Below are 10,063 nucleotides of genomic sequence, written 5' to 3' on the forward strand. Positions count from 1 at the left end.
TTACTCCTTCGACTTTCTTATGAGTGCGGGCAAATAGCTTGATGAATGCAACTTCAGGTATATGTTCATCTCTCTCTATGCTTTTGGGAGGTGAGAGTCTTGGACGTTGTCGAGAGATCCGTACCTGTAAAAGCATAATGCTATTCATAATGTTGAACCCAAAACTGAGAGTGCGGGTAAATAGCTTGATGAGTGCGGACAAATATGTTGATGGAACTGTAGAGGCTTCTTTTTGGGCTTCATCTCACTCTTTGAGATTGCTCTTTGTGAGTTTGTTAACATCGGAATCTATTTCACGCTCGGACTTTGTTTGGCAAAGTTGTTGGAAATATTTGTCTGAAGATGTTCTTTATAACCGTCGGAAATTAACAAATTATCCTGGTAAGTTATTTTTTTAATTATTTCGTTGCATGTTTATTATGTTATTTGTTATTATTTTCAATTTATAATATAAGTTTAATTCTAAGAACGTATTCTTAATTACTATAGGTATGATCTTGAGTGAGGATGAAATTCAGAATTTTGCATTGGCAGAGATTGAGAAATTGTTGCAAAATCTTGGCAAAACTTTGCGTGATTTCCATGGTTTGCCGTATCCTGATAATCAATATTTTGAATCAAGTGAAAATAGACTGATTACTGATGAGTTGTGTTATGATCGTGAAGGTTTAACAAGGGAATATTTGGAATTTATTTCCAAATTCACTGATGAACAACTTTCTGTGCATGACACTATAATGTCGTCTGTGAATTCTAATGCTGGAGGAATATTTTCAATCATGGATAGTTGTATGTTGCTATATCAAGAGTCACAAGTCGTGGAGGTTTGAAGATTTTGGTGTGTAAAGATGAAGAAGATGAAGGCAATGGTGATTCTACTGTTAACATTGTTTATAAAGAAGTTTTTCAAAACTTATGAACTATTGGATTGTTAATATTTGTGTTTTTTACATATTTTGCGTAAGTTCCTATTGGATTGTCATTATCTCATCTTTATTCTGTATTATATTTTATTTATTCAACTCATATCTGCGTTTCAAATTCAAAAAAATTATTTGTTTATTGGAAATAGACACTTATTTATTTGTCTCGATATTTACAATGTGTTTTTTTATTAGACATTTATTCTCTATTTACAAGCATAATTATACAATATTTATCATCTATTTTTTTTAAGTTCATTTATCTTAGAATTTTTTACAAGTTTTATGGCTCGTGCAGCACGGGTGGTAAAACTAGTTTAATTAATGGAGTAGTCATTCGCAACAGTTAAAATTTAGAGTGTGCCAAAACTAAAAAGCATTGGCTCCAAAATTCAAATGGGCATCAATGGCGTATGTGGAATCGATCTTGCAGAAATGCATCTTCTTCCCTCAAATCCGGCAACTCCACGCCCACCTCCTCGTCACCGGCCTCTTCCACCTCCCCTACTCCCGCTCCAAGTTCATCGACTTCTGCGCCACCTCCTCCCTCACCTACGCCGCCGCAATCTTCCGCTCCCTCCCCGCCCCCTTCACCAATGACTGGAACGCCCTCATCCGCGGCCACGCGCAGAGCCACCACCCCATTAACGCAGCCGGGTGCTACCTCCTCATGTCGCGCGCTCCCTGCCGCCCCGACGCCCTCACCTGCTCCTTCTTCCTCAAGGCCTGCGCCCGCGCATTGGCCCGATTCGAGTCTCTCCAGATCCACGCGCAGGTGGTCAAATCCGGATTTGACGCCGATGTTCTCCTCCAGACGACGCTGCTCGACGCCTACGCGAAATGTGGGGATTTGGACGGTGCGCGCAAGGTGTTTGATAAAATGTCGAAAAGAGATATCGCGTGCTGGAACGCTTTGATCTCTGGTTTAGCGCAGGGGAATCAGCCGTATGAAGCGCTGAAGCTGTTTGGTGAAATGACTGAATCGAGCATGATGCCGAATGAGGTCACTGTTCTCGGTGCGTTGGCTGCGTGTGCGCAGCTTGGCGCGATCGGAGAGGGTGAGAGAGTGATTGATTACATACGGAGTAACCGATTTGATGAGAATGTGATTGTGTGCAATGCTGTTATTGACATGTATGCGAAATGTGGGATGGTGGAGAAGGCGTTGATCGCGTTCGATGGGATGAGGTGTCGTAGGAGCATAATCACATGGAACACGATGATCATGGCGTTTGCAATGGACGGAAATGGAGAGAAAGCGTTGGAGCTCTTCCGTCGCATGAGCAGAGACGGGACAACCCCAGACGATGTCACTTTCTTGGCAGCGCTCTGCGCCTGCAATCACACGGGGATGGTGGATGAAGGGGTGCGTCTCTTCGAATCCATGGAGAAGCATAACGTGAGGAGAAACATGAAGCATTACGGGAGCGTGGTGGATCTTCTGGGACGAGCGGGGAAATTAAACAAGGCGTTCGAGATCACGGAGTCCATGCCCATGCCACCGGACGCCGTGCTATGGCAAACTCTCTTGGGAGCCTCAAAGACACACGGGGACGTGGAGATGGCGGAGAGAGCATCAAGGAAGCTCGTGGAGATGGGGTCGAGCGCCTGTGGGGACTTCGTGCTGCTGTCGAACGTGTACGCTGCGCATGAGAGGTGGGGCGACGTGGGGAGGGTGAGGGACGCGATGAAGCAGAAGGACGTCAAGAAGGTGCCCGGGTTTAGCTACACCGAGATGAATGGCGCCATATTCCAGTTCTACAATGGCGACAAGAGCCATCCGAGATGGAGAGATATATACAAGAAAATCGAAGAGATTACGTTAAGGATCAGAGAATTCGGGTACGAGGCAGAGACGAACTATGTGTTGCATGATATAGGAGATGAAGAGAAGGAGAATGCATTGTGTTATCACAGTGAGAAATTGGCTTTGGCTTTTGGGTTGATTAGTACTAAGGAAGGGAGTCCCATTAACATTAATAAGAATCTTAGGATATGTGGGGATTGCCATGTGGTGATGAAGCTTGTTTCCAAATTGTATGATAGAGAGATTATTGTGAGGGATCGTACAAGATTCCATAGATTCAAGGAGGGATCTTGTTCTTGTAAAGATTTTTGGTGAAATCATACATTTCTTCAGTGTTCATATTTGTTTCAGTGATGCTAATTCTTGTAACTTTTGGCTGATTAACAACATAGAAGAAATTTAGGGAATTAAGCCTAAAGCTACAAACTTGCTGAAATCAAACAAATCTTAAAAACAAAATGAAGTTCATTATGTTAAATAGTAGTAATACATATGAATTGTATCACAATCTTTCTCCAGTCAGTGATGAAGGAGATGTAGCAAATAAACATGGATGAAATAATAAAGAAAATGATAAGCTACAGTTTTTTCACTCATTTTGACATACAGAGCCTCCTACTGAAGATGTGGCACAACAAAAAAAGGTACACCAACTAGTCTTTTTTCAGCCTCGCCTCGTAACCCCCTTCGGGCCGCTTCACCAGTGTATATGCCGCGTACGTCCCAAGCAGTTTGTCCCACAAGGGGAAGAACGGTTGAGAATAGTTGAATTTCGTACCTTGGAGTTGATGGTGAATGTCGTGGTAAGCAGTGTTGTTCTGGAAAAGCAGATGGAAGATATTGCCGGGCAGCCGGAGCCCACAGTGATCGTCGACAGTCTTGATCACAGCGAAACAGAAGAAGAAAACAGCAGTGCGTGCGGTCATTCCAGAAACAAGGAAGGATATGGCACCACCGAATGTGTCCAGCAGAAGGCCTTCTAGCGGATGGTTGTACAGTGCCCCGATGGCATAGGGGACTACTAGTTTATGATGCTGAGAGTGGACGTGGCGGTAGAGGAACTTGTTTAGGTGCATGTAACGATGCACAAAGTATTGCCATGTGTCCATCACCAGCATAGCGATCACAAATTGCACAGCTTGGACGGGAAGAGAGGGTTGGACAATGTCCCCAGAAGAACTTGTATTTGAAGTTATCTGCAACACTAAGCATAGAACGTTAAGTTTTATATGGCAGAAGAAGCACAGATAGCATAACGAGCAAGGAAACAGAGTAGAATAACACCAACGTGCGTTTAGATCTCAATCACATTCATAACTTTGGAGTCTCCTCAATTAGTAAACATTCAGTAAAACTGATCATGAACACAAAAGGGTCACTTACTATTCAAGATCAGCAATATGCAAAGATTTCTACATTCCTACGTCTTTCGACCAATATAAACCAAACGAGTTATCTCAACTCGTAGAAACAATCAAGTGCTTAGGAGATCAAAATTACCTAATCCATCTCAGTAAACAATCGATTGACGTACTATCTTTATCCATATACTACTAAACAAACGTTTCAATCTGCAAATGGACTAGCAAGCTATAGCTTCTTGGCAATGTGAAGTAATTTAGAAGTCATGGATTTACCAAGAAGAGAAATTCAGCAACAACAGCCTGGAAAAACTGCTGAAGAAGAACCCCCTTGATCACAGACCCTAACGGCACCAAATTCTTCTCGTTTTCTTCTGTTTCCGTGTGCAATCTATACTTATCTAATGGCGGGAGGAGCTGATAGAACCCGGCATACAGCCAGTACACCACAAGCGGAGCAAACGTCCCCATCGTTTCATCGCTCGCATATCCTTCCCAAAACACCATTTTCGAATCGAAAACTTATCACCTCTAGCACCTATTCAACAGAAACAGTACTATAAAACATATGCACCCTGAAAAAAGGAACACAAACAAACATCAATATAAGTTCAATATGCAGTAAAGAACCTGAGCTAATTAGCCTAATTTACACACATGATTCAAGAATCATAACCAATCAAATCACATTATAAAGAAGAGTTAGGTATTCAATTTTTTTTAATTTGGTAGCTGCTCCTAATGAACTAGACCCAATTTGCATAAACGGAGATTAAGAATAAATGCTGATTAAAAACAAAACCTTCAATAGAAATCAAAATGCAAGAATCAAGAATGCCCAATTTGCATAAACTGAGATTAAGTTAAAGCTGCTGCATTTGCCCATTAAAAAAAGCATAAAAGTTGAGATTTGGAGTTAGCTTGAGAAGATGAAGTTGGGTGAGATACTTACTGAGAGAGATGAGGCGGATTACAGATCCAGTGGTGCAGACAGAATTTACAAATGAATTCACATGCGATTTGAAAGCAGAGTTTTGAGGGCAGTGAGAGTTGTCAGAGATTCTTTTGACATCTCCCATGGTTTTAACTTTTAGGTCAGCGGTTTTAGGTCAGCATAGGCTATCCATAAACTCCTTCTGCCACGTCATGACTAAAACTGCTCATGCCACATCATCAGGACAAGCAACTGGACAAGCAATAGATTAGCAATAGACTAGCCACAATAAACAAAATTATAAAAAACAAATAATTAACAATCACACAAAATACGGAATTAAATTTACGACACAAATACGAGAAAATTCAATAATAATATTTAAATTAAAAAAGTACATTAATTAAAAAAAATTATATTAATTAAAAAAACCCTCTTCCACACATGAGCCCCCGCCTCCGCCTCACTCCTCGTGGCCGTCTCCGTCGCCGTCGTCGTCGCTATCCGGGACCCCCAAATCTGCTGCATCTGAGCACGCGTCTGAGCCCCCAACTGTGCCGAGGAGGCATCCAAATCGACCCGCATACTCTCGAGCATTGAGTGAAGAAACCTCTTCTCCACGGGGGGTTAGTTGTCGCCCTCCATTCAGCTAAGATCTTATGCATCTGAGCCCGCGTTTGTTGACGAGCGAAGAAGGCAAGCTCGGTTGGCGACGTGCCAACAGGGGGATGCCGACTGGACCTCTTGGGACCCCTGGGCGACCCCCCTCGCTACCCGTTGCGCCCGCCTTTAACCAACCGGGCGAGTGCGGCGAGTAAACAATGGAGGGGACGGGAACTCTTGAACATCCTCGGGGAGGTCGTGGGAACCGCCGCTGCTGCCGCTGTAATCACCAGCATAGTTCAGTCGCTGCTTCTTCGGCCAGCCAGCATCGACACATGCCCGAAAGTTCTCGGAATCAATCAACACCTCATAGCAGTTCCAGTAGGTGAACTCCTTATAAAGCCCGGGCACGGGGAAGACTTTCTCCGCTATCCTCCTGCAGTCCTCGTCAGTTTGGCCACTGGTCTGCATGCGAAGGGCGTTGGTGTACAAGCCCGAAAATCGGGAGACCGCATCCCTGATTCGGTCCCACCACTTCCGGCACTCCTCCCCGCTGTGTGGCCTCCCCTCCGGGCAAAATGTCTTTGTAGGCTGCTGATATTTTAGCCCACAAGTTGACGATTCTCTGATTGTTCGAATGGAGGGGATCATCGCAAACACTCACCCAAGCCTTGAACAGCGCGACGTTCTCCGCATCCGTCCACTTCCTCCATGTCGGGCTGTCATCATCAGTCGGCTGAGACGACTCACCGATCACCCTTTTGCCCTTTCCCTTGCCCTTCTCTTTCTTTGGTGCGCCCCGACCCCGCCCTACTCCCCCCGTTTGAACAGGAGTGTCCGCATCCTCGAGATCTATCCCCAACTCCTCTAAGGAGAAAGTATCACACCCAGTAAACTGCGTCTACGATGGGTCGAAGTGTGCGAAGAAGCAGTCAAAAAATCAAGACTGGGGCGATAGACATTGTCCCCCCGGCGTCCCCTGCATCCCGGGCTACATCCCCGACTGCCACCCCGGCTTCATCTGCATCCCGGCTGCCCACCCCGGCATCATCTGCATTCCGGGTTGCATCCCCGGTACCCCTGCCCGCCATGCATCCCCTGCCATCCCGGCATACTACCCCCTGCTGCCATCTCGGGCATCATCTGCTGCCAAGGGTACATATTGTAGTACCCGGCCATCGGACCCCATCCACCTCCGACGGGTACCGTGGGAGTTTGAGACCCGCTCGTCAGTGGAGTAGACTCGTTGTTGTTCTCCATTTTACTTTATTGCTTTTGTACAGAAATTAAGTGAGAGAGAAAACTTGTTAAAATAAGCGGTGCGAATGAAAATGGCGTGCAAATCGCGTATATATAGTGTTTCGAAAAATTAAAAATAAATTGAGTTGGCCGATCGCTCGCCGATCGGGAGCCTGCAATGGCGGCCAGCAGACCTGCGAGCGGATCGGCCAGCGCCCGAAAATCGGCGTCGGGTCGCCGATTTTCTCGCCGAAATGGTGCTCGCCGGTTCCAATGGTTCGGCGAGCGGACCGGCCAGTGCCAGGAATCGGCTAGCCTGTCCGCTCGCCGCCATTGGAGATGCTCTTAGCACGAGATTCTTTGGGGGAAAAGGCAAACAGACGATCTAGATTTAATTTTTATTATGCACATTAATACTAAAACTTAAATTATCAAGAAAGATATGATTATAAAAATTACTACAACATAGCAATTTTTTATCAGCATCACTCTTTTAATTCTGATTATGAGTTAAAATAAAATATATAAGGTGTTGTAAATTTAGATTGAAATTGAAATTGAAATTGAAATTGAAATTGAAATAGAAATAGATATAGAAATAGAAATAGAAATTAAAATATACTGTAATGTAAGTACCACCAATCACCATCTCCTGTGATCGCCTCCCTTCTCGATTCCGTTGCTCCTGCTACACTTCGCCGATAATGGGCAGCTGCCTCACCTCCTTTTGCCCTGCTCAACCTCCTCCTTCCCATACACACACGACTCACACTCGAAATCCAGTTATGCAGAGGAAAATTCTGCTCATTATTTTCAAATTAAGAAGCTTGGGGTTCATTCAATTGTGCGTCTACTACCTCAACCAAGGTAAAATTCGAACTTAACTTGTTGTATGTTTAGATTTGGGAAACTTTATTTTAGGGGTTTAAGAAAAAGAAGACAGACATGGTAGAAATTGAGGGTATTCTCAAAGTTATGTCTAGGTGATTTGATTTAGTGTGTGAAGGGCCACAACTACGTGTTGGTTTCTCGGATTACAAAGATAACTACCGGGCGTAATACAACCCAAAAGAAAGGAAAGGAAGAACTGAACTTAAAAATACAACGTATAATCGAAACTACTAAACCAGTGTGATTAGCCGAGTCGAGGAGGCCTCTTCCCGCAAGACGAGATACGCCCCGGTAGTGCTCTTCGGTTTGGCGTGTCGTCCCCAAAGGTAAAACGGCTACGTCTCTATTGATGCAGCACCGCAATCAACAGAGCTCCGGCGAACTGGATGGAGGAGAGGGCAGAGCTTCGACAGAAAAAACTATGCAGGGAGAGGGAGAGAGCTTATGATGCAGAATGCTTTTTGAATTGTGTAGTGATGCATGGAATGGCTGGCCTATTTATAGGCTCAGTCCACTGCAGGGGGTCAACAGCCATGATGGCTGTCATCATGGCAATTCGTAACCGACGTCGGTTACAGACGTGTGGCAGGAGTGTGCCATCCGTGTGTGGAGCGTGTGGATTTCTCACGTGGCAACCGTGACTGTGCCTCGCTTGACGACGTGTCAAGCCACTTGGATTGCTGACTCGGCGGTGGTCCAAAAAGAATAGTTTGGGCCAAGCACCAAGCCCAAAGACCACCCAAAGACCAATTGCCAAGATCCAAGTCCAAGTCCAAGTCCAAGTCCAAGATCGAGATCGAGATCGGGATCGAGATCGGGATCGGGCTCGGGATCGGGCTCGGGCCCGGGCCCGAGGCCCGAGGCCCGCGGCCCGCGGCCCGCGCCCGCGACCACGAGCACGAGCACGAGCACGGGCACGGGCACGGGCTCGGGCTCGGGCGGGCGGGCGGCGGCGGCGCGCGCGTGTGCGCGCGTGTGGGCTCTTTCACCCATCTTGGTCCACTATAATTATTAAGTAACATAAAGTCACTTAATTTATACACATTAAAGATGTGTTAATCCTCCAATGTGGGATAATTAACACTAGTTAATTATTCCCTAAGCTCCATCTCCAAGCTTTAATTAAAAGCTAATTATGCCCAACTTTAATCCACTATTTCTCACTCACCGGAAATCGGATTTGAGAAAGTGAATATACTACATTTACCTACGTAAAATGTAGATCGACGCTATGTCATTTAATTTCACAAAATTAAATGTCTCGTCACATTTATTATTTGGTCAAAATCCATTGACCGGGCATATTTAATCCATGATTTTTTACAATCCCCCACATGAGTGGAAATAGCCGAATGCATATGCATGCAGACACAAGCTCAACCCTCGCGAGGTATATAAGCATAAGGATAGGTAGTTGTTGACTTTGAACCCTCCATAGTCGACACCATCGGATACACAGGCGGCTTAGTAGCGCGATGCTTTGAACTAATCCCCCACGGCGTGCACCGAGACAATGGTGTTAACACTTAAACACCTCAACCTCATCCGTTCTCACGTTTTGTGTCCATTGCGGTCTTGGACACCACTTTGGATTCATAAGTGCGTTTTTTATGAAGCGACCACACTTCGCACTTACGTAGGTGATTCTTAGTCAAGTACCTTGCCATACTTGGTCTCTTTGAGAATTCCATCTCTTTGAGATCCTTAAGAACCATTAAAAGTCATAGACTTAGCCTTTACCACGAGGCAAGTTCTCCAACACTCTATTGCTCTCTAGGGAATAGATATAGTTTGAGTGTTTTTCCATGAACTCTCATAGCTTAGTTGTCCCTTTGAACCAAGTTCTTGGGATCTCCAGTCATCATGGTTGGGTTACCACTATGACAATTCTTTAGTTTGTGGATTTCAAACCCATTCCCTCTAGCAACTTATTCATTTGATCACGGTTTAACCCTTTGGTTAGCGGATCCGCTAGATTATCTATTGACTTCACATAGTCAATTGTAATCACCCCTGTTGTGATCAAATGTCTCACGGTGTTATGTCGTCGACGTATATGTCGAGACTTACCGTTATAGAAACCATTGTTTGCCCTTCCAATAGCCGCTTGGCTATCGCAGTGAATCAGCACTGGTGGCACTGGCTTAGACCAACATGGAATGTCTTCAAGGAAGTTCTTAAGCCACTCGGCTTCCTCACCAGCCTTATCCAAGGCAATGAACTCCGATTCCATTGTTGATCGGGCTATACAGGTCTGTTTTGTGGATTTCCACGATACAGCACCACCCCCAATAGTAAAGACATA

The 10,063-nt window shown here is 45.0% G+C and overlaps 2 protein-coding genes across 3 annotated transcripts; one reads left to right on the forward strand and one right to left on the reverse strand.

Annotated features, from left to right (window-relative positions):
• The first annotated feature begins 1,298 nt into the window (after positions 1-1,298).
• LOC121806806 (pentatricopeptide repeat-containing protein At1g34160-like) lies at positions 1,299-3,080 on the forward strand. The gene has a single exon (XM_042206959.1). The coding sequence runs from the start codon at positions 1,330-1,332 to the stop codon at positions 3,043-3,045; it is 1,716 nt and encodes a 571-aa protein (XP_042062893.1). The 5' UTR covers positions 1,299-1,329; the 3' UTR covers positions 3,046-3,080.
• Positions 3,081-3,177: 97 nt separating this feature from the next.
• On the reverse strand, positions 3,178-5,157 carry LOC121806359 (very-long-chain aldehyde decarbonylase GL1-9-like). Of its 2 annotated transcripts, none has more exons than XM_042206366.1 (3): positions 5,044-5,157; positions 4,368-4,666; positions 3,178-3,926 (listed from the first exon to the last, which is right to left on the reverse strand). In XM_042206366.1, exons 2-3 carry the CDS (start codon positions 4,596-4,598, stop codon positions 3,384-3,386), a joined length of 774 nt encoding a protein of 257 aa, XP_042062300.1. In that variant the 5' UTR covers positions 4,599-4,666; positions 5,044-5,157; the 3' UTR covers positions 3,178-3,383. The 2 variants fall into 2 exon arrangements, with proteins under 2 accessions (XP_042062300.1, XP_042062301.1); XM_042206367.1 differs by having other exon boundaries at positions 4,368-4,629; positions 5,044-5,151.
• Between the last annotated feature and the right edge of the window lie 4,906 nt (positions 5,158-10,063).

This window comes from Salvia splendens, chromosome 6, assembly GCF_004379255.2.
Source record: "Salvia splendens isolate huo1 chromosome 6, SspV2, whole genome shotgun sequence".
NCBI classification, from domain to species: Eukaryota; Viridiplantae; Streptophyta; class Magnoliopsida; order Lamiales; family Lamiaceae; genus Salvia; species Salvia splendens.

What these genes read in the sequence shown, in the direction of transcription:
- LOC121806806 (XM_042206959.1), top strand. Translation starts at nt 1,330, where the DNA reads ATGGCGTATGTGGAATCGATCTTGCAGAAATGCATCTTCTTCCCTCAA.
- LOC121806359 (XM_042206366.1), bottom strand. Translation starts at nt 4,598, where the DNA reads ATGGTGTTTTGGGAAGGATATGCGAGCGATGAAACGATGGGGACGTTT. An exon ending in TTGCTGAATTTCTCTTCTTG is followed by an intron (nt 3,927 to 4,367) that starts GTAAATCCATGA and finishes TTAGTGTTGCAG; the next exon opens with ATAACTTCAAATACAAGTTC.